This window comes from Tigriopus californicus, chromosome 12 (assembly GCF_007210705.1).
Source record: "Tigriopus californicus strain San Diego chromosome 12, Tcal_SD_v2.1, whole genome shotgun sequence".
Taxonomy (NCBI): Eukaryota; Metazoa; Arthropoda; class Copepoda; order Harpacticoida; family Harpacticidae; genus Tigriopus; species Tigriopus californicus.
Genome location: NC_081451.1, coordinates 1,817,728 through 1,841,863, shown reverse-complemented (window position 1 = coordinate 1,841,863; position 24,136 = coordinate 1,817,728). Strand labels below are relative to the sequence as shown.

General features: G+C 39.7%; 3 protein-coding genes and 1 long non-coding RNA gene across 6 annotated transcripts; 1 reads left to right on the top strand and 3 right to left on the bottom strand.

Annotated features, from left to right (window-relative positions):
* Window positions 1-1,971: 1,971 nt before the first annotated feature.
* On the bottom strand, window positions 1,972-10,136 carry LOC131892215 (uncharacterized). Of its 2 annotated transcripts, none has more exons than XM_059242000.1 (3): window positions 9,904-10,136; window positions 8,482-8,594; window positions 1,972-2,560 (listed from the first exon to the last, which is right to left on the bottom strand). In XM_059242000.1, exons 2-3 carry the CDS (start codon window positions 8,505-8,507, stop codon window positions 2,014-2,016), a joined length of 573 nt encoding a protein of 190 aa, XP_059097983.1. In that variant the 5' UTR covers window positions 8,508-8,594; window positions 9,904-10,136; the 3' UTR covers window positions 1,972-2,013. The 2 variants fall into 2 exon arrangements, with proteins under 2 accessions (XP_059097983.1, XP_059097982.1); XM_059241999.1 differs by having other exon boundaries at window positions 8,482-8,581.
* A 2,008-nt stretch (window positions 10,137-12,144) lies between these two features.
* Window positions 12,145-13,196, bottom strand: LOC131891992 (uncharacterized). Its single transcript, XM_059241705.1, has 3 exons — window positions 12,661-13,196; window positions 12,523-12,598; window positions 12,145-12,410 (listed from the first exon to the last, which is right to left on the bottom strand). Exons 1-3 carry the CDS (start codon window positions 12,806-12,808, stop codon window positions 12,203-12,205), a joined length of 432 nt encoding a protein of 143 aa, XP_059097688.1. The 5' UTR covers window positions 12,809-13,196; the 3' UTR covers window positions 12,145-12,202.
* A 1,446-nt stretch (window positions 13,197-14,642) lies between these two features.
* Window positions 14,643-21,182, bottom strand: LOC131892364 (uncharacterized). 2 transcript variants are annotated; one of them, XM_059242203.1, is made up of 3 exons: window positions 16,498-16,772; window positions 16,108-16,399; window positions 14,643-15,111 (listed from the first exon to the last, which is right to left on the bottom strand). In XM_059242203.1, the coding sequence occupies exons 1-3, from the start codon at window positions 16,583-16,585 to the stop codon at window positions 14,787-14,789; spliced, it is 705 nt and encodes a 234-aa protein (XP_059098186.1). In that variant the 5' UTR covers window positions 16,586-16,772; the 3' UTR covers window positions 14,643-14,786. The 2 variants fall into 2 exon arrangements, with proteins under 2 accessions (XP_059098186.1, XP_059098185.1); XM_059242202.1 differs by lacking the exon at window positions 16,498-16,772 and adding an exon at window positions 20,741-21,182 and having other exon boundaries at window positions 14,657-15,111.
* Window positions 21,183-21,356: 174 nt separating this feature from the next.
* Window positions 21,357-23,727, top strand: LOC131892365 (uncharacterized). The gene is made up of 3 exons (XR_009374550.1): window positions 21,357-21,536; window positions 21,608-21,680; window positions 23,553-23,727. It is a non-coding gene; the product is annotated as an uncharacterized LOC131892365 (long non-coding RNA).
* Window positions 23,728-24,136: the final 409 nt, after the last annotated feature.

The window sequence follows — 24,136 nt, the reverse complement described above, 5'->3', positions numbered from 1 at the left end:
AACTAAAAGGCCATGATCTACCTAGTCAAAGACCTTGGCAAAGTCGAGATAAACTACATCGACTGATTCATGGCTCTCTAGTCCCTCAATAACCTGCTCTATATGCTCAATCAGTTGGGTAACCGTGCTAAAATGTGCGCAGAACCCATGCTGGCTAGCAGGAAGGACAACATTGACTTCAAGAATTTCAACAAGTTTGAACTTAATGATCTTCTCAAACACCTTTGCAATATTCGAAGTGAGAGAAATCGGCCTATAGCTGCTGGGGATCTCCCCCTTTAAAAATTGGAACAAGGTGAGCTAACTTTAGGGAAGTTGGAAACTTGCCCTGATCCAGGGTGGAACGCATTAAGTACGAGAAAACAGGAGCAAGAACCAGTGAGCATCTCAACAGAAGCGGAGATGTCACGCCATCAGGACCAGGAGACCTTGAAAGCCTCAAGTCCGTGATGGCCGCTAAAGCATCTTGATCTGTATCAATAAGATCATCAAATTGCTCAATTAGATTCGCCTTGCCAATCTCAACAAACTCATCAATAGAGCAATGGGCTGTTGTTGCTGCTAAACTCTTTGGAGTTGAAATCACACTAGGGAACTGATGCCCAAGTATGTTGGCCATAGACTTTACATTGTCCATGGCATTCCCATTGACCTCAAAGCACCCTACAGGTACTGTAGGGCGCTACACAACTACACAACTACTGAGCCCAGTTTTTAAATCCGAGGAGTGAATCTTAGATCGAAAAAAGGACGTACTTTACTGCTGCAATAGCTGGATCTTTTCTAGATCTATGATTCACTCCTTGGCTTTAAAAAACTGGGCTGTAGATTAAATTTGCTCTGAAGCCTTTTTGCTAATTTGCAACTCTTTTTGAACAAATTCGTCTTTTAGTTCGGAATTTTAGACAGTGCCCCGCCTTGTGGAACACATTCAGAGATAACTAGAGTGGAACAGACGTCCTCAAAAACTAGAATCATTTTGTATAAGGCTACATCAATGGATGACTCCTTTGTCAGCATTGAAATCAAGTCTAGTTCTCATACTCTTTCCATAATCAACGGCCAATGTTTATCTTTGAACCTGAACTTAACCAGACCGACCTTTTTGACCGGTTTTGCTCTATAGCACGCCGGCTTTTGAGTTATGGTCGATCCTATCCATGGAGTACGTCTGTATCTCAAGAACATGATGATATGACAGATTACTAGGTGTCACATGGGCCTACTGGCTCAGATCCGGGTCATTGGAAAAGATCAAGTCCAGAACATTATTAGCATTGGTGGCTACACCAACATGCTGGGAGAAATTGCGCAAAATCGCAAATTTATCCAGCTTTTCGAACGACTGAGTTGTCGATTTCGAAATGGGAATATACCCATATACCCATCGGGACTAGTCTCCCACTCTACAAAGTTAACCGGAAACTCAAAGTCCCCCATAATGAAAACCTTTGAGCAAACTGCCTTATCCTAATCATACACCGGCATACGACCATCAAACAATAACTTTGCTCATATCTCCGGAGTTCCTGAAGCATAGTTTTGGGCTCAAACTTGACCAGGTTCATAGATACAACAAGATCGGTGGTCGAATGAAGTGCTTGCTGGGAACAAAGTGAACAGTTTTTTTGCTTCCAATCACAATTCACGTCTCTAGAAGTACGTGAATTAAGCAACCACTTGTCCGTTTTTAACACAATGATGTCATAAGTGATGTTCGGCGCAGAGGAAATGTGTAATCTTATCATTTAAAGCTCGTTGCTCACTATGTTCTTAATTCTCATAATCTACATATAGCACCAGCAAACATTGGTGATACATTATTATACTATATGTAACAACATATAGTGCTAAATCCAAAGGAGGAACAGCTTGTTCCCTACCAGAAAAGTTACTTCCCGTTATCTTTCAATTTCAAAGTCTATACCATCATGTCCCTCCACCTTTTAGGTTAGAAAATAGATTCACGTGTGCATGTACTTGTGTCTTTATTTTACAAAGCATGCATAGGTCTTAGTGGTGAATGTGAATAACTCCACGCTTATACGCTTTGGGGCAGAAGAATACCACAAACGTATGGCCATTGTCTTTGCCGGCCAAACGTTTTCCGTCATTGCCAACTGCATCATGACACTCGGGAATATCGGTAATAGTCACATCAATAGACACCAAATGATTGCCCACTCTCTCCTGGAAGATGTTGGAGTTTTTCACATGTCTTTCCTCATCACCATGGGTTTCTTTATTCTCTTCTTCAAGGAGACACTCATTGGGATGATGCTCTAGTGGAATGTCGAATTGCTGAGGAAGCAAGTCAAATTCCCCAGAAATGACTGTAACATCCACCGACGACTTAGCATCCAATAGCGTCACACTGACAACCTTGCTAATCTTATGGCGAGTTTTTTCAAGACTTCTTCCTTGCCCATATATATTTATTAACTTTTCAAACACAGCACGCTCCAAGTGAAGTCTGTTTTGTGGGTCAATTCTGATGTCGCTAAGTATCTCTGAACCAATATCTAGAAGTTGTGGTCCGAATTCCTTCAAAGTCACTTGCCTGCAATAATAATTGATATTGACAATATACCTGAATATTGTGACGAACTGCATAGCTCTGCACGCATGGTTGAAACTAAAATTCAACTGAGTAAAATTATAACGATAAATTGAGAATGGTCCGTCCACTTTATGAAATCAGGGTAAAAAAAGAAAATATTTGTGAGAGGGTTTTATTACAGTTGCAATATGTGGAAGAAGTTAAAGTCTTGACGCATGATGATGAATTTGAACCAAAACAATAACAACAAAAAGAACTATCTTATTAGAAACGTGTATCGCGTTCAAGTTTGCAACAAAGAAACGACAAGAAATGACACTCCTTGACAGTCAAAAGTGATTGAATAAACCTGGTGTAGTTAATTTTACAAAAGCGACCGACTCTCACCCCGTATGGTATGATTTTGAGGGTTTCGGTGATTCCATGATTATTTTTCCGCCAACAAATGCATGTGATGGGTCGTTGGGCCGCTGCTGTTTTGCTTTTTTAAAACTACCACCGCCTATATCATGAATGTTACAGTTTTGAATAAAATCATACGCGCTAAGATGTATATTTCATAATATAATCTTAATATAATCAAAACTGACGGAACTGACTGTGGCATTAAGTTGCCACTCGAGTTAAATCGAGCGTGAAACAATCAGTTTAGTTGATTTAACGACTTTAAACTTGAAATTGAGATATTGGTTTGATGAAAGTGCTTCAAGTGCTCAAGTGCTTGATGTACTTTTTCAAAACTATAGCATTCATGATTGAGGCTATGGTAGTGATAAAAAGGCAAAACAACACAAAACAGCCCAAGTTACAGCGTGACCATGAAATTCTCGCACCAGATAAGTCTAGACGCACTTTATATTTCTCGCTGCATATGCATTGCTTCTGATAATAAAGTAGATATTTGGGTAACCAAAGGCCAGCACGTGTTACATATTGCAAACATTGAAGAAAGAAATTCCAATTTACACACAGATAAGGTAAATATTTCGGTCAAGGTGTATTGATTGTCAACGTAACACTTCACAAAAAAATGAAATACCACCTGGCACCAAAAATGTTCTCAGAGGATATTTGGTTGGTATGATTGAGGCTGGAATGACTCAATTAACTTCTTCTAAGACCTTGGGATCTCATTGCAAACTGTTAAACTTTGGTGGACTTGCCACTGGGCTGCTAAAAGACACCAAGACAAACGCCAATCTGGTTATACCAAGGTTGCGACAGGAGTGATCAAGCATCTGCTAAACCTGAAATAGGGAAGGAGGCTACAAAGGACCCGAAAAACTGTCAGCTAGACTAACCATAAAAGGATTATTAGTGGATAGGGAGCCCACGAGGGTTCATTTGAAACATCATGTAGAGTGGTTTATAAATCCTCCCCTTATGACGTAACACCGGTTACTTGCTACTCAGCTGTTTCTGAATAACATATACAATCCATCCATCATTCTCGTACTGAACGTAACTGCCTTCATCATTTCCCGCTTCTCCGCTATACCTTCCAAGGTCCGTAGGTGGAGTCCTACTCCCAAAGATTGCCTCCACCCCGACCGACCTTGTCTCCAATTGACCCAAGACCCGTCTTGTTGACAGTAATCCCGCTCCGTGTCCGCGTCCAAGAATGGCCTCTGTACACGGATGGCATTCATCACAGAAGCTCTGGCTCGGTTTTTCCAAACACCGCCTTCCTCAAGGAGAAATATGAGAACTGTTCAAGGAAAAGTATATGGAGTTCCTTGGCAATGGCCCTGTCGAGGCCCTCAGCCCGGAGGTCAACGCTATGGACGACGTAGCCTCTGCCAGGTACGTCAAGGTGACCGCCAGGATGGCGGCCGACCTGGCGGATGTGGATAAAGAGATCAGCCAGCTCGGCATACTCCTTGCCTACAAGGCCGCCTCGGCCGCCCGCGCAGTGACCTCGTCCTCTTCCACTTCCTTGTCTACGCAGGGCCCCATCTTCAAGCTAGCCAGAGCATGAAGCCATCCACCGTTGCCGACGCCCTGGCCCGACTTGAGGCACACATCCTCACCCGCTTCCCTCTCTTTACAAGGAGATGGGAAATCCTCAAATTTACAAAGGCTGGCCGGCCTTTCTCCAACTATGTGGCTGAGTTTGGCCGGCAAGCGGACAAGGCCAACATTGACCAGATGACATGGGAAGATCTGTGGGCTTTCTTCCTGCTTCTTGACTGTCAGGCGGAGATGAAATTGTTCGTTGAACTATGTAAGGTAAGGAAACCAACAATCGCCACACTGAGCGACGCCACCGACGCTTTCAAGGCCATTGCCACAGCGGCCACCCCTGCCCCAATTGTCCCTGCCAACACAGTCATTACAATTGCCAGCATCAAGACCCAGGAGGAGATCATGGCCGCCCTCCAGAGTGCGTGCCATGGCTGCGGGTCAAAGAGGCGCACCCAAGGCGCGTCATGTCCTTTCCTGGATAAGAAATGTTTCAATTGCAAAAAGGTGGGACACACATCCTCAGTCTGCCGTTTCCAGCGCTATGACTTACGTAGCCGCAGCTGGTCGCCCAACCACAATAAGTCATCTCGTGGGCGTGCCAGCTCTTCATCTGGGCACCCCTACAACTCCGACGGAGGTGCAAGGTCAAGGAGCCCGTCATCTTGTCCATCACTGTTGCCAGCCCTTACCCAGCACTCAAATGCAAGACCAAGACCAGCTACTCCTACACCCTCCACGTCATCCCAGACTCGGGCTCCGCCCCACCGTCATCTCCCAGGAGGCCATTCCCGTGGAGACCGTGCTGCGACCCTCCAAAGTCAACTTGTTTGCTGCAAACGGCTCTCTTATTGCTAACCTAGGAGAGCTCAACCTGGAAATGCCCATCCCTTGCGGCCCCGTGGGGTTTGTAGACACAATCATCTCCACCATCCCCGGACCAACCCTGGTTGGTTGTCATGACCTGAAAGCGTTGGGTATTCTGCCCCAAGGGTGCTCAGCTGCCCATCAGTGTCCCATCACCGCCAACCCTGCGACCTTCTACGCGAGATAGTTGCCACTAAAGCCTGCCTTGAGGCACGCTCTTTGGGCTCAGTTGGAGAGGAAGAGCACAACGCCAATAACGCGGAGGGGGGGCTTGACCTCAGTTGCGCTGAGAAGAAGGAGAAGAACCTCTCCGCTGACACAGAGAAGGCCGTCGTGGAGGCCATCACCCGTCTCAAGGTCGAGCCCACACTCGCGGGAATGATCTTCCCCCAGGCAGAACGTGGCATGTTGGGTTTCAGGCTTGGGGATGTGGCAGGCAAGCGCAAGAAAGGTGGCCCCCTGAATATCCAGAAGAGCGAGAATAACATTTTTTAAACATTTTACTGTCTTGTTCCCCTTCTGTAAAGCCTTTTCATGTAACAACAGCATGTCAGGTCGCTTTTACTAGAAGGAACCAGCATCCCGGCTCATCTCTGAGCTCATGGCCTCAAGGGTCATGGTTTGGGAGATAGATCCGACCCCTTGGGTCTCACCTGACCTCATGGGCCAAACTTCACTTGACACCAAGGTCTTTGCCAAGCTTGATACGGTACATGGGTACTACCAAGCTCCCCTGTTGGAGGAAGCCAGTAAACTTTGCACTTTCCTCCTTCCCAATGGTAAATACCACCCATGGGCTGGAAGGGGTCTGGAGATGCGTTCATGTTCCGGACGGATTCATTAATGGCTGGATGCATAAGGAAGGGGTGGATGTTGAAGATCGTGGACAACATGCTCCTGCAGGCTACGTCCTACGACGAGCTACTCACTGGCCTGTGGGTTGTCTTTGACATCTGCTTCAAGGAGGGGATCACCCTAAGCCTTGCCAAGCTTGAGATTGGGTAGCGTGTCCCCTTTGCCAGCTTCATTGTCGCCCTCCCCCTCCAATCTCACGGACTCGTGTTTGTTACTTGGTCTGGCGAATCAACTGTCCTCTTTTCTCCCCAACTTCGCTCATGCCATAGCGAAGATGAGGGAGGTCTTGAAGGCCAAATTGGCGTGGTTGTGGCTGGAGGAGCATGAGGAGGAGTTCAAGAAGGGCAAGGCCATCCTCATGCCCAGCCACGTGGTAAAATCGTTTGACTGGTTGCTCCCCACTGAGCTGATGACCAATGCGTCAAACTTGCACGGCCTTGGGTATGCCTTGGTTCAACGGGAGAAGGATGGGTGGCCTCGCTTAATCCAGTGCCAGAGCTGCATTGTCTCCCGATTAAAAGAACTACGCTATTGTGGAACTAGAATTGACCACTCTGTGGTGGTTGGTGGAGAAGTGTGGATTTTTCTTCAAGGCACCCTGGATTCACGATCACAACCGCACACACCCTCCCCTGGGGGTGTTCAAGCGCCCCCTTGTAGCCATCAACAATCCCCATTTCCAGTAACTGAGGGAGAACTTGTCTCAGTTCAGGTTCTCTGTGGCCTGGTCCCCTGGGGCAAGAGACAACTGATTGCCAACGCCTTGAGCCAGCATCCCATCTTTGGTCCCTCCACTGTGATGGAACAGGAGATCGCCCAGTGCACGATGATCTCCACCGTCGACCCTGCTCTCCCCGTGATAGCCGCCAACGTGGACAACGAGTGCTGGTCGCTAGTTTGCGCCCTCAAGGGCGGGGACAACTTGCCCTCCGACCCCTCTGCCTATGCGGGCATCTACATTGAGCTCTAGGTTAAGGCCTTGTGGGTGAACGCCTTCTTGTACCCCGCCCCGCCCACCCAAGTATCATTGAGCTTCTCCACACCTCCCACTTAGGCATCAACAAGACGTGTTATTTAGCCACCCAACTTTTTGCTTGGCCAACACTCCGCAATGACATCAAAAAACAGGGTGGCGTCGTGCCCTGCGTCTGTGGCGGTTGTGCAATACCAGGAGGTAGAGCCAGTGATCCCTGAGGCGGCCCGTTTCCCAATGGAGTTGGTGGCTGTTGATCTCTTTGACCTGAGGGGATCTTTGTTCATGGTTGACCATTTTTTCTGGTTTCCCGTTCATTAAGAGATTGTCTTCAATGTCCACCAACGCGGTTTGGGCCGCTCTCTGTGGATGGTTCTCCCTGTTTGGCCTCCCTACTACCATCAAATCCGACAAGAAAATCCTGAACTTCAGAAGATTGTAACTAAATAATGTGGTCATTAGAATGCCCTTTCCAATTATCCCCTCCTTCAAACTCAATGCACGACCACCTGTGGGCTGAAAATTCAGAAAAAAGTTTTCTTGTCTGCTCCAGTGGTGAAGCACCTGCAAAAGATCGTGGGATGGGCAATGTTGGGCATTGTGGATTTCATTCCTCAAAACATCATAGTAAATGCCCAACACCACCAGGATGAGTCTTTGTCTTACATAGCCCTCCCTTCCACGAAGAGGACTTTCACCAGAGTCCCATTGACCTAAAGGAAACTCATCCCCTAAACTTCAACAGTAATTTTGATGCAAGCACCTGTAATACTCAAAAGCCCCGAAAACTGTTTGGAAACAGATGTTCATCACTTCTGAAGGAAACAGATGTGGCCTGGTGACTCACCTGACTTTACTTCAATCGAGGATTTAAGAACAGTCCGTAAAATGAGGGTCAGTTTGATGGGACCAGACTCCTCCTCCAAACACCTTGAGAAGGAGCTTCAAGAGGAATGGTTTGGGATTGATCTAAATATCTTTCAGTAGTTAATTACGTCTATACCAGAGTGAAATGAAACAGGTTGTTGAATTGAACGGTGATTACAACGGATGCTAAATCAAATAAGTTACTGAATCTATTCATCAGTTTTACTACTTTTAGCAAGGGGCAAGAACTTTACAGTCACAGTGTGGTCCCAGCAGCCAAAAACTGCTCGAACGGCCCACGGCACTCTTTTTGTCGCTGTCAGTTAGAAACTAAAGGAATCACCTAAACCTTCGAAAAATCATTCCTTATTGCTTCTTTTGATGATTAAAAACTTACCGGTGATTTTCCAATGGATTGGTCATCGCAATAGGTTACAGAAACAGATTGAAAAGATATCCCCTTGAAAAACGGGTGTAGTACTTACAGCAAAATCAACCTAAAATAAAAAACTGAAGGATCATCTTTGTTGAAAACTCCTGTAAAGATGCAAATCAAGTGCTATAGGGTCTCCAATTTTGTATATCTTTTGGTTCAATGTTCCATGATTTTGTCAATGTCTCCAAAGAGCAACACAAATTGCGATGTGGCTTGAACGATAAAGATTCTTCAAAGAACCAAATCAACATTATCATGTCCTCATGGGGAGGTTAATGAGAAGGCTGATTGTTTTATTGACTAGATCAGGTTTCCTGTATATAAAGATGACTAGAATAATAGCTATGAGGAATCAATCACACCAAACATGGGCAAAAAATGTGTATCAAAATGTAACAGAAAAAGTGAAGTACGCAAACGCTTTTCGCTCTACCACTGTATTTATTTTACTTGGCGGAATCATGAGCGAATGGATGAAATTGCAAGACATGGATTAAAGAAAAAATGCTGCATTTGTATCTTTTAAGGTACCCTGATAATGACGCAAGCTTTATGCATATTTTTGTGCATGTTGACTTAAAATAGTTTCTAATCTGTTTACCTCGGAAATATCTGCCCAGCTTTCAGACGATCAGTTTCAATATCCAAAGAAGCAAACAAATGAACGCTTAATATAAGTTTAAAATGGTGTATCTGTCAAGAATGCTAAGATGCTTAGAGCTTAAAATGTTTCACTTTGAATTAATTTGCCAGGGTAAATCCAAAAGATCGAATACCATTTCCCAGGACATTTGAAACTTATTGTCATTCATTGATTTATTTTCTTACTTGTAACTTTTACATTTGCCTTATTTGTTCTTAAGTAAGTTTTGCAGGAAATACACAGGTTTTTCACCGTATGAAAACCTGAGTGAATAAGAGTTGTAGATGGTTCATTATCTACCACACTTCGCTATCTGATTGAAGAGTTATTATAGCTTTCGAATGAAATTTGACTACGTAATTTTTGGATTATCTGAGTTTTCCTTCCAAACATTTTATTTTTGATTTATTTTTCGGATCAACCATGTATTTTAAAGACATTGATATAAATCAATCATACGCCTTAAGTGAATTCCAATGAAGGTGTCCACCGCAGTCAAAGAACAATGTAGGAAAAATCGAATATAATATCCTAATCGTGTTTATAAATTCATTTTTACTCTATCAAAGCGATCGATTTGTTACCATTTTATGTTGACATGCCTTTAGTGCTTGTAGCTGAGTGATTTTTAAATATGTAAGCTTCTGCTTTCCTTGGCAACCCATTCCATTGTGAATCACATAACTTTAGACTGGTTTAGAAAGTTGATGTAATAAGAACCGAGTAAAAGAAATTATTACCTTTTAAAACTCGGGACACTTATGTTGAGAAGTGGATCACTATCTTTAAAAAGTGCGCACTATGCTGTATACGTCTTTGCAAAACCTTCTTTCTCCTTTCAAAGCATGGGAAATTTTGCTTTATCGTCGATCTGAGTGACGTTGATTTATGGGTTGGAAATTGGTTGACTTGCAAAAATGAACAGGTCCCCAAATTGCGATCTCACTGTTGAGCGCTGATTTGTCGAACTACTATTAAGATCAGATCTAATCGAATATTATTTGTATAAAGCCATACCTACACTTGCAGATAAGCTTCTTAAGAAGGAATCTAAGATATGACACTACTATACTCGTTGCCCTAAACGATGAAGCAATACTTCCCGTTTATGAAAAGAAATTGTCGGTAGAAAATCCACGTAGAAAGATAGAACGGGTTAATATATAAATGCTCAGTATTTCTGTTCATCCCCGGGGGCCAGTTTCAAGGGCCACTATTGTTTAGTTCTAAGATTACATATCAAATAATATCAAATAATAATAATAATAATAATAATAATAATAATAATAATAATAATAATAATAATAATAATAATAATAATAATAATAATAATAATAATAATAATAATAATAATAATAATAATAATAATAATAATAATAATAATAATAATAATAATAATAATAATAATAATAATAATAATAATAATAATAATAATAATAATAATAATAATAATAATAATAATAATAATAATAATAATAATAATAATAATAATAATAATAATAATAATAATAATAATAATAATAATAATAATAATAATAATAATAATAATAATAATAATAATAATAAAATTTGAAATAAGGCAAGCATGAACATTGTGAAAATGGAAGAGCTTTTGCATTGGGATAAACGGAAAAAAGTAGGACCATGCAGTTTAGGTACGAAAAGTATCTTTTACTATGCATCTTCAAGAGTATCCATGGGCTTTGTCCTCAACCAGGTTTTAGGATTAATTGTAGTGATTGTAAAGGTTTGATATACTTTTGAGCCCTGTACAATAAATAAAAAAAATAATTAGGGGTCTGAAAGATGATTTTTTTAGGTTAAATTAAGTTGTCAACTATTTCGGTTATTTTTGGGCAAAAGCACTTTTTCAGGAATGAATCTCAACCATTACATAACCCAAAACCGAGGATTTTCGGGGAAATTCAAGGATTTTGATTATTTTTAGGGGAAATTTATGAGAAATAAAAGAAGGCAATTTAGTTCTTCCGTGGGAGACAATCCTTGTCCCCGCTCAAAGTTTTTTTTTGACATTGATCCCCCAAGCTTTCATTAGGAGGAACTGTTGAGCACATTGGGGCATACCGTATTATAAGTGCTCTAACTAGAGGGCTAGTCCTCTACGTAGATCTAGCATCTATGGTCTAGTGGCGATTGGTAACCCTTCCAAAATAGTGTTCGAAAATGTCAATAAGGGCAATCTTGAGGTCAGAACCAAAACAAAGGGCCTGCTGAAGACTGGGAAAAGGCTGAGGGAAGTGGGCAGCGAGCCCTTTGGTGTCCATCCTCAAACCATAAGTGAGTGGAGTTTCACATTCAAAAACAGCGAACCCCTTAACGGCAGACAAGACCAAGGGCGAAGAAAGATCTGGGATTACAGGAGTTAGTCTTCACATATCCAAAATGCAATGGGTTACCAATCTCCTTTCAAATAAATTGGATCATTCGTGGTTTAATGTTAGGATTTTCAATTTAAGACAAAGAATGTTTTTCACTGAGGAGTCTTCATAGAAGTTTAATTTTTGTTGATGTAAATGCGAGACTCAATCCAAGTGGCAAAAACATCTTGAAAAGCAATGATCAAGTAGTTTTGTCCTTGAAAAGCACTAATGTACTTGAATAACTGAGCAAAAATAACTTATTCATAACTTATTCTAAGGCTTTCAGAACTTATTTTGGCTGATTTTCATAACTTTTTAAAACAACTGTTTATGATATAACAATAGAAAACTATTTTCCGACCCTTAGCAATAACTTGGCATACGCTAGGTAAATGATTACAGAATTTCATGTCAATACAGAACAACACCAGTAGTGGGTTTTAATGTAAGTGATTTCATATGCCTATCTGAGCTCCTTTCAAAATACGAGTTTTAAAAAAAGTTGTTTCTTTTTTTTCTTTGACAAAGAAAAGCGTATTTAGATGTCTTGGTATTTGAGCAAAAACTTGATAAGAAATAACAACTTCCGTGAGTTCTTGCATGTAAATGTATTTCTTGTTTTCGACCAAATATGTTGAATGTTGATTGAAATAACATTTCAGTTTATAACTCGGTTCAGGTTCCATTTGGTCATTGGATCTGGATGGATCAAATTATGACGAACAAACCTAGGATACATGTGAACACCTGTGGGCACAAAATTAAGCATAATATCTTGATTTGACTTTGATGTTGATTCACTATCAAGCGAATCCTGTCCCATGGGAACCATGTTCAATTTCTTCAGGAAATTAGATTGAAGGGAACTGAAATAATAATAGTAATATAGATATAAGGATCTATATCTTAGGGTTATTATATAAGGATATAAGAGGCTAGCCTCATATTCCATATATTAGTAGGTCAATGCGTACTTACTTGACGTATGAAGGCCTTGTGCCATATGTGGGTTTGAATACTCGTGTGATGTAGTCTGTGTTTTCAAATAAGGAAGCTGCAACAATAGGATGATGATAAGAAATTGTTGGATTTCTAGGGGACTTTCGCGTTTCTTACCAAGCTTTGGAACGGCTCGCCGATGTTCTATGTTGTTGGACTTGGCTTGCTCTCGTTCCAATTTCATGTTTGCCAGAAGTTGGCTAGTAAGCAGAATGTTGTGAAGGGCTGGTAGAATCATGGATGGATGATGTGGAAATGGTTCCATGGAACAGTGACTCTGGGACTTATATACGAGATTATTCGCCAACCAAACCCCTTTGGATTGCACTTCAGCTTTGGCCTTTTCATAAGTCGGAGCTGGATGAAGGCCAGAGACCTGGGTTTCATATTTTTGTCAAACAGGCCATACATTCCATAGTTAAGATAACTTTATAATGACAACAAACTGTGTCTGGTATCAGATTGGTTCTCCGTTGATTTCCTTCGGAAAGGTTGGGACTTGTATCAATTGCATTTACATTAATTGCAACTACAAAGGGTTTTTTAATTCCAATTTATTTACATCAATTGCATTTCTTTTTCGATATCTATATAATGTCTTGTGACAAGTCAATGAACGACATTGACAAAAATAAGGCGGCCAAGTTAAGACGTGAACCACTGGAATATGGTGAGGACTACTTGGATCGAGGAATCGAATTTCAGAATCGAGAGAACACTTTGCGTTCTTCTTCATTTGTGACTGGTCCCAGATCGTTAGAATTGCATGTTTCAAATTTCAGCTCAATCGAATGACTGATTCAAAAGTTATACTCTGTCAAAGCTCATTGCATAACTCTTCATAGAATGAATGGATTTCCACTCTTGTAGTAATTGATTAACAACGGAGGGGTGAATAGTTCACTGTGTACCCTATTATGTACTGTGCTTTAAGAGTTCATAGGGGATGTCAAGTGAAGGAAATTCAAGGAAAAATGTGGTTCGGCACCCTGATTTTGGACATTTCGGGGAGAGAGAACTCAGACAAACATCTCAGTCAACTCGCACCGTTCGCCCATTGAATTTTTAATAATCGAGTGATTTTGAGCGAGTTGTGGTACAAAACTCTACTAAATGAGCAGGTTTGGTGATAATCAGCTGACGCACAATCAAATTGGCTCAATACCACAATGCTAATTGCCTAGACAGGCATGTAAAATGGAAAAAAGTCAAGATCCAATGTATGTACAATGCGGTTTGCCTGGGCATGTTGTCTTTGATTTTACTCCATGGAGTAACGTCAGTTGTCCATGAACGCGTTTATTTGACTAGCCCTATTAATTTTGACAAGGTAGTAAATTGAGTTGAAATTTGACACACGTAAATCAATTTAAGGGAAATGGAACAAGTTCATTGTCTTCCGAAATGCCCATTCTCAACCCAAGCAATCCCCTCCATGTTACAGTGACACGTGGTTAGGAGGAAGTGTTAGAAAGCCTTAATCTAGATTTTTTCATATATTTTGTCAAAAATGCAATTAAAATTACTTGAGAATGTAATGCCAATAGCGTAATTGTAATTGCAATTTCACCTCAGGTTTGCAGACCTGAGACCTCTCTAGTGGAAGGAGTGGCAGCTGGTTACAAATTACATTCAAATCATAATTCTCGTAAAGAAACAAATATAATGAAATGTTTCAAGTATAATAAGTGATATACACAGTAGAGCAAAATCTAACTTTTATCCATAGATGTGCCTGATTTTGATTTGAATCAAAATAGAAAAAGGTTTTGTAATGCCAATGGACATTTTGGCAAGTGAGTAATTGTTATTTCCATCACATACATCGCATGTCTTCCTTTTTTTTGCCTGAAAATTATGATTTAAAACGTAAAAAATATTTCCTTGGAAATATCTCTTTAAGAACTCGCAATTTTGTGGATTCATTCCATTTGAATAATAAAAAAATGGTTTCATATTTTTTGGGATTATCCTTTTTTCTTCCAGATTGATCAAGCTATTTCAAAAACCTTGGATAATTCACCCATTTGAAAACTAGTCAATATTATTTTTTCGAAGCTTAGATCCCAAAAAAGAATGATCACGTTCTCTTACTAATCTAATCTCACCCGCATGGTCCCTCTCCTGCAGAAAACCTCTCGCAATAATTTCAAAAGTCGGTACTTGAAAGGATATATATTCTCAAAGAAGTGCTGATCGATCCGATTCAAGTCGAAAGATTATGGGGATGCGGTGGGAGTGCATTAGCTGATCACACAACAAGCACTGTGCTTCACCATGGCCTTTTCATCGCGACCTTCATTTTGAGCTTGGTACTCGAGGAACTTCTCCTCAGTGAAGCGCTCAATTTCCGCGTGATTCAGCACCTTGTCCGGGTTCAAGTTGTCCGAGTCGAATAAGAAATCGAATGCGTCTGAACACACTGTTCGGGTTGAGGTCATGGACGACATCAAGAAGTCTTCTTCCTCTGAGGATAACACCCCATTGGTCAAGGAGCCACTCAAACCAGGATTGATGGTGGTGGCAGCCGCTTGCCATCGGCCTCTGGCCCGCTCGGCCGACAAATATCTGTAAACAAGTTCAGCACCGAGTCAAATCAAGGGGGAAGAGTTATTACTTTTTCTTTCTTCATTAGCTTTTGCTATAAAATTATAGAATAATAGCAATATCGATGATAAGCATAGTATATAAATAGGAGAAGACAGGAGTTTCTTTCCGAAATATGTCAATAGGAAGAAAGCTTAGATCAGTGCAATTTAACAGTTGCTCAGTTTAAGCATTTGTTTACCAAAATGTTCGTTTAAAAGTCATATGATCATTATGCAGCTCCTCCCGAGCTGAAGGGGCCATAAAAATTCTTCGTGTGTTGATGAAAACGATGAAAATCGGACCATTAAATCCCAAATCACTAGGTAATGGTTTATTAGATTGTATCATAATTTGAAATAATGCTAACTAAATGTGTTCCCAATTTGCATCAAGTAGGTTTTTGAAAACTTCCGTTTTTTATATTGTTTTTAGGCATGCGAGCTATCTTTTATTTTTTTGTTAATTATGGTTTCCTGAGCTAAGGAAGAAAAATGTCAAAATGTATTTGACCACTTTGTGGCTCAAAGAGATGATTCTTTTCACTAAAAGAAGGTCATAAAGACGATTTGAATGCATTTTTGCCCCAAATGCAAATTGAAGTGCAAAAAGATGAAACACTTCAAATATGCAAAAAAACTGAAATCAGCAAAAATTCTACAAAAAATATATCTGCACCTTTTGCACATCCTTAGTTATAACCCCCTCTATCTACCATTAATCAATTTGTTCGTGACAATGAGACTGCAACTCAGCCGTAGCATGATTGACCATGGTCCAAGCATAATATCTTTCTCAAACCTTTACAAAACTGACTCTATGTTTATATCATTCTTCTTTCTTTTGCTGAATTTTCATTTCTTTAAGACTCATGCTTTAACTGCGGCCAAATCAGATTTAACAAAGCTCGTCTTTTAAACAATATTGACCATCTCTAACTGGCAATACAACAATAATGGAAATACAATGAACCCATACCTTTCGTCAATGGTTCTGGTTTGAGGTCGGGGTCGGTGACTTGCCCTCATTTGTAGTGAATCAAATTTGCTGGCCTTCTTGGTCTTCAATTGGCCATCATCGCCCTCAAAAACCACCTGATACGACACTGCATTTGAATTGGCCGCTCCAACGCCCCCGTCAGTCTTTGACGGAATAGGTGGTAAAGGCTGCTTCTCAGGCACTTTGGCAGCTTCGGCAGCTGCTAATTTCAGCTTGGCGGTCAAATCTGACTTTTTGGCGTTGGGCTTGGGAGGTTCGAGTTTGAGTCGCCCTGCAAGAGAATAATAACTCTGGGTATGAAATATCCGGAAAAAAAGTAAGTAGGATAAGTCGATAATCTTTTGTTTTAACAGCGAAAAAGCGATCTACCAATGTTTGTCCACTGTAGTTCGGCAAAAGCGCAAATGTCAGTGGTTGTTTCAAGGAAGTGGATGTTTAGGGAAGTGAGCATTGACATTTAGAATTGTGTACACGGCTTTAAAGGTACAGATTATGGTCATAAGTCTGGATCCCCTGAAACCAATCACAAACGTTTGATAAAATGAAAGAAACCGTATTGTACAACTAATGAGCCTTGAGAAGAAACAGCTGCAGGATCATGTTCTGGAAAACAAAAACTAGATGGCAATACCCCGAAGGTCAACGGAAAAATTCTAATAGGCATTGATAAGAAGCTTGTGGGACAACAGAATCTCCGGTTTTATTAAACTAGTTTTAACAAAACTAGTTTTGGTTTGTGCTAGGGAACCCATACTACTTTTTTCACTCATTTTGAGATAACTGCATTGATTGTGGCAAAAAAGCAATGAACATTTAAATTTCTTTCAAGGTTGAGTGATTCAATAATTTTCTTGACGATCCGTCGACATCGGAAATGAGAGGTTGTTATATTCCAGGTCCTGCGCCTAGAGACGTTTTTGAAAGCAAATTAATGTATTCTATCAGTTCGGCCGGAAATAAAAGGCAAACAAAATCTTTTAGTTGCAATGAAAATCTCAAAACATACAGGATTGTGATTACCTTTGACAAAGCAGCCGAAATGAACCTTCATTCAAGGTCTTTTGGCGCCAGCAGTCATATTGTCAAGGTAAACCAAGAAATAGGTTAGGCGTGTCGAAATCTAGTAAAGGAGACGTCAGAATCAAGAAGGGCTATTTTTCTTAGTTGACAGTTTGGACTTTATTTGGCATTTGTTACATTCAAGTCTTTCCATGAGTTTCAGAACAGCAAACCTATGCTCTCAGGCCTATTTTGCTCAAGAACATAAAGAGGAGAGCAAAAATATGTTTTTTCAAATGGCCTCTGTACCTAAGGCAAAGAGTGATGAAGCAAACTACACTAGGCTGATTCAAGTTAACCCATGAAGACATATAGAGATGTGTGAATGTATTTGCCACAAGAAAATTGCAATTTGGCTTCTTTCTTGCCATATTTTGGGCTTATATAATTTGGATCATATAATTAATTTGGATGACATAATTACGGATCGTCAAGAAATTTGTTGAATCTCTCAACCTTGGAAGCAATCTAAAAGGTTATTATTTTTTGTTATAATCAGAGAGCGCGTCAGAGAAGTCACTCCCACCAAGCCACCTAAGACTTTGCTTTGAACACATTTTGGTGGTTGGGCAGCAGGGTGTCGGCTGATCGACTTCTCTTGCGTTACTCAGTTTCAACCAAAGCAGACAAACAAGCCATCACCTCACTGCCTCCCTGAATTCGGAACTTGATTTTGAGAATCACGTAACTACATGTGCTCAAAGCCGATCCCCATCGCACACACCAGGCAGCCGGGAGGGAGCCAAACAATCTCAGAAATCATGGGAGTGTCATTTCTCTGACTAGCCCGCTAGTTAGAATCAATCCAATCGTCTCAAAATGAGTGGAAAATGTAGTATGGGTCCCATAGGACAAACAGAAACTAGTTTTGCAATCGCACCTTAATGAAATCGGAGATTCTGTTGTCTCACAAGCTACTTATCAATGCCTATTTGAATTTGTTCGTTGACCTTTGGGGTGCTGCCATCTAGTAGTTATTTACCAGAACTTAATCCTGCAGCTGTTTCTTCGTTTCTTCTAAAGGTTCATTGCTTTGAATAGTTAAAGCTCTCATATAAACCAATGTAGGTTTATCATGCTCAAAATCTTAATACCTCTTTCTTACAATGAAAGTCAAGCACTTGATCATACAACAACCCAGTATCACAGTCAAAGATCAAGAAAAAAATATAATTGAATTGGAATTGGAGCTTTACATTTTTTGATCAAGATGTGATTTGAAAAAGTAAGTTGACCTAATAATTTAGCATTTTTGCACCACATTTTTGGACGATATGGAAATCAGAAACATACATGTATTTTCCATGTGTGCTTTGACTCTCCTGCTAATATATGTTTAAAATGTTATAACCAGCCAATATATATTCCAAAACACATCTTCTTTTTGCACCCTAGCAAGTACTTAAGTTGCCATCACCAATAAATTGAGCATTTCAGCGCCTTGAACAGCGTCCTCTGTCTCGTTGAGGTGTGGACAAACAAACTTGAAGAGCTCAGAGTGTAGTCAAAAGCATTTTAACGTTTATTTTGTTCGTGGAAAGTCAAATATTTCGCTTATGAGGAGTAAAAGATAGTCTTAAGACATTCCAAGGTTGATAGGAATTGTCAAAATCATTTACTCAAGTTTCTATGGCATTTAATAACACCATACCATTTACAACATGTACAAGGATTTCTATATGAGCTTTAATGTTAAAATGCTAAATTGTTCTTTTCTGTGACGTTTCATTCACGGGTTTTTACAAGCTTGCTTAGCAATGAATCTTTTATCTGTTACTTTTCGGTGGATCAAGAAACAAAGTATATATTTTGCTTGAAGAGCTATCATTTCTTGACATAAGACAAAAGTAAGTTTGACAAAAGTATAGTGTATCAGACAATTAATTAATGTTCCGAAAAATCACATCGGGGAATTATGATTATATAATTACAATCTACCGAGACATGAAGATATCAAAATCAAGCAATCTATTTTAAAAAATGTACTTATGTTAAGTGCAAAAACTTATGAATATACGATATTTAGATATCATGATAGTTGGGTAATTTGTCTTTGCAGGATTTGAAATATTTTCCAGAGAAGTGTTGGTGATCCTCACAATGGTTGAGCAAGAGGTTGCTCTGGGAGTAACACCTTGATAAAGCCAGGCATTTTGGAGCTCATTATCTTATTTCTACGTTAGCTTGTCCGCCCCTAAAGGAAGCAGAGGGCGCTGAATCCGCGCAATAAAAAGGACCATAACAAAGTAGAACGACAATGTGTGCTTGCTTGGATATTGTTGCGGTTAAGGGGAGGGAATGGTCACTCCCACCAGGTTAGAGATGTCATATTGAAGATGTGAAGTAAAGAAAGCATTTGGTAAATGAATACTATGCCATAAGGGGAACAGGTCGTTGTTCGCATGGATATGGTTTTATTTGCCAAAATATGAAACGTGTTTTTTGCTTATGGCAAGCCTGTGAACAACTTTGACAAAATAAGTAAAAACACTCAAGTTGGATGGTAATGAAGCCAAATCTAGATTGATGCTATAGATCCACGAAAAGTTAGAACTTGTAATTGACAGTCCTAAATTACATAGGCTAATATGCAATTAATTATAAATATGAATACTATGGTTTCAAATGAAATGAATTGCAGCTACTTGGAAATGTAATTGCATCACAGGTCTGCAAGCAATGAAATCAGAATTGTTTCAATCTTTTATTGCCTTATTTTGAAATAATTAGATTCAATTTATTTTTTTGGGGTTTAAAAAGGTTTAACGAACTTCAATTTTTTTTATATTTTCAATGTTGGTAGTTTTCAAGGATTATATTGTAAAGAATGATACAACTTATGAAAATCATTCTGGATATTGTGGGAGCTGAAATTTCCAACGGATTTGCAAATCAAAATTGCTACTTGGGTCATTTTTATACATGACATTTCAAATTTGGGGCATTTTCCTTGTTTGCAAAAACTCCATAAAACTAGTTATCAACAGATTTTTCAATCAAGACCTCAACCTGAAGAAACACTAAAATATTTACAGGGACGCCAAATCATATTTGATTCGAATCAACGCATTGCATTGTTCTCTTTTGTAAATGAGACTTGCTCTAGGTTTTAGGCTATAATTTCGTATTTCCAGTCTTAGCTCAATCAAGCAACGAGTTTGAAAGGTTTTTCCTCTCCAAGCTCCCTACAAGACTTTAACAAAAATGAAAAAAAAACATTGCTCAATTTTGGTAGTTGTCTACTGAACCAATCTGTGTAGGTAGATAAAGTAATCCATTGAGCTTAGAAAGGGCATAACTTAAAAACTAGAGTTTGAATCGTAGTCATAGCAACTTGGCAAAAGTCAGAGAGACCTTCAATTAGAGGAGTGGACATCGGCGGAACTAGGCCGACTTTATTTCTTGCCGAAGCTCCTTGATCGATACATTAACTCATTTTGGTCTGAGATGGCCTAACTTTTCCGTTTGTCATGTCCAATCCTTTGTTACAGGTGTCCCTGTGTCGCTACATTAACCTGCCAATTCTCGACCTCAACCAAAATATTGAACCTACCTTGTCGTACTAGATCTTCGGCTTCTGTTCCAGCTACTCTGTGTTTGGAGATGTTGTAAGGCTTTCGCTTCTTTTGACTCTTGCAGATCTTGAAATGAGTGTCCAATCTGTCTTTGGCGAATCCTCGCCCACAATTCGAACATGGCACCACTTGCACCGTATTAGACGGAAACTCTTCAATTTCAGCCGTCATTTTGTTTCGAATCCCTTGCAAATGGAGACTAGTTTTCTGATGACGTACAGGCGATAAATGTTAGCTGGGTTGGCTTTTTCGACACCACCACCACTGTCAATGTATGCTTGTGAGCCTTAATTATTAAGTGGGTCGACTCTAAACTTGGGCTTGAGAGACCTTCTAGAGGATATAATCAATACAAAGGCTCACTCACGTCATGAGGAAGGAAGGAAGGCGCTCAAAAAGTCGTGCTTCTATTTTTTTTTAGATGCTCGTGGGCCTCTTTGGATTGGCACAACAAGGAAGGGCCTTCCATATCCTATTCATGCTGAGGCAAAATCAGGTCACAGGTAGCTGGGTTGGCTTTTTCGACACCACCACCACTGTCAATGTATGCTTGTGAGCCTTAATTATTAAGTGGGTCGACTCTAAACTTGGGCTTGAGAGACCTTCTAGAGGATAAAATCAATACAAAGGCTCACTCACGTCATGAGGAAGGAAGGAAGGCGCTCAAAAAGTCGTGCTTCTATTTTTTTTAGATGCTCGTGGGCCTCTTTGGATTGGCACAACAAGGAAGGGCCTTCCATATCCTATTCATGCTGAGGCAAAATCAGGTCACAGGTCATCATTTATCAAACTCTGGGAAGGAAAGGGAGATTCGGGTTGGCTATAACCCGTATTCTACTTTGTAGGTATGGACTCATCCCAATTTTCGTCGAAAGACCAATCCTCGGAATTTAAGTTTTGCACCAGAATTTCATGCAGGTACGTTGCTGAGACAGATAGGCCAGTATGTCAGATTTGAGTCGAGCTTTCTCCTCTTTTTTTAATACTATGGGTATGGAGTGGGCCCACGAATCCCATGAGTCATTTTAAGAACGTATTAAACCAAGGACATCTTGAACCCCAGGAGGGGACATTGACAAGACTAGTCCTCCTCAGCTTTTGTGTTTGTCCACACTCTTTGGGTGGGGTTGAAATGTTATCAAGTTGTAGTGCATCTTGGATTTGGGTTCACTTAAACAATACTCATTCTTTTTTAACGATTATCAAATATTTCAAGACACAGTGGTAAAAATACCCTTTAAAGTTTTGATGGAAATTCCCAAACACATCTTGACATTTCTATACCTCAGAAAATCATGGGCAACAATTTTGATTTTATTGCTTTATGGAATTCTAGCCCACATGAAAACTTACATTTGTAAAAACATTATACAAACTAAAATTTTCAAAAACCCACTCAATGTACTTTGGGAGCACACTTAGTTATCTCTTGAATATAAATTATGATACTTTATGATAATTATGATACTTCATCGCTACTTAGTTACATCGGATTTAGTGGTCCAAATTTCATCGTTTTTTACCCCAAAATGCCCCGGTTATATGTAAATTTGATTTCCCAAAGAATTAATGTCGATTTTCATTATGATAAAAATGAACGATTATTTTTCTTTTTCTGGCATAGTCTCACAACACCTAAAAATGTTATATAATGTCATTTAAAACACACTAAAAGTGCTGTCTTTGAAAATGTGTTTTACAATCATAAATCATCATGTGTACACTTAGTTATGCATTCATTTTAATTCTGAAGACAATACATGCAACACACAATGTTATAGATTTTGTCGTTTCTTTAAAACTTTGTTGAAACTGATTAACACTAGCTTCTGTAAGACTTCATTGATATTTGTGAAATTTTCTAATTTTTTCCCGCTTAACTTAGTGTCCTTTGGACGGTTCTAAAGTAAATTTTCAAAAATTTGCTTTTTCGAGGAATTTATATATGGTTGTATGAGGTTTTAAGTTATTTTGAAATGATGCAAGAAAAAAGAAAAGTAATCGTTCATTTTTGTGATAGTGAAAATCGATATTAATTCTTTGGGAATGTAGACCTTAGACCTTATAGACCTTAGAAACACATTAGCACTTTTCCAAAAGAAAAAAAGTGTCGGATCCTCACGTTCAAGTTATCCTTTGACTAGAGCAAAGATCTAGTGGGACGGTTTAACACTGGATTAGACTTTCTTTTAAGGAAAGATGATTATTTCAAATTTATGATCGGCGCTTAGTTAGGTTTAGTTGATCCCCAAGATCTTGAAATTTTGGGACGGATGGATCTGTATATGAAATGAAATAAAGGCCCTTATTTGTAACGTCACACGGCCCAAAGAAAACGGGAAGAGGCAAGGTAGATTGCTAAATAAACTGCTCTTGCCTTGCCTTGAACGCAATTTCCTTTCCGGACATTATGTGACCCGGGTCACTAATTATAAATGAGATTTTGATAGAATTAGCCAAAAACAACACAACCGCATTATAATTCAATAAAAAGGAATTGGCCCAATCGGCCCTTTATTTGGTAGAGGCTGAATGACAAAGCGCCCTCTGTAGTGCAGAACGTAAAACATACTTCGTGCAGCGTAGGGGGGCTATAGGTCGTTTTGTCATGCAATACCATAACCATCCTTACTTGCTTTCAAATATGTCAGCAAGATTGGCAACTTCAGTAAAATGGGGTAAGTCTACCAAAATTCTGAGTTAAGTCAATGACGAAACACATTAGATTACGTCTGTCCGCGTCTTTATAGAGGGTCTATTTCAACGTCACCGGAATGTTTTCTCTTTTAGATATGGAGACACTCTACACCAAAAAAAGCCCCAAGCAATCAATGAACGAATGATATCCGGACAATGAGCCTGAAATCAAAATTATACAATTTTGGCCATCTATAAAATTGAAGCCTAATGTAAGAAATAACATCGCTTCTGCGAAACACGGAGAAGATCAAGGCCTACTGTTAAACACGGATTTTTTTTTATCTGCGATGTTTGACTGCATAACAGAAGGCTTGTTGGCAATTTATGCTTATCTAAGAAAATGTTGGTCAATCCATAGTTTGATTAATACTATGTTAACAAAAGGCTTGAACTCTTTGGTCACAGTAAAATGACCCGGATCCACCTACAGATGCTTAATATACATCTGTATTAAACATCTTTAGATCCACCAACCCATTTCTTGGGGACAGATATATGTTGGCTGACTTGTGGGTTCTTTTTGGAGCAGGATGTCAAGGGGATTAACTGCATATGAACATTGATAAGTGAGTTGGTAACGTGATGAAAAAGGCATATAAGGCGTTTTAAAGCATTAGTTAGGTTTGTCAATATTATTTTTAGGCAGGCACGTTTTGAATTGAAAAGCAATAGGA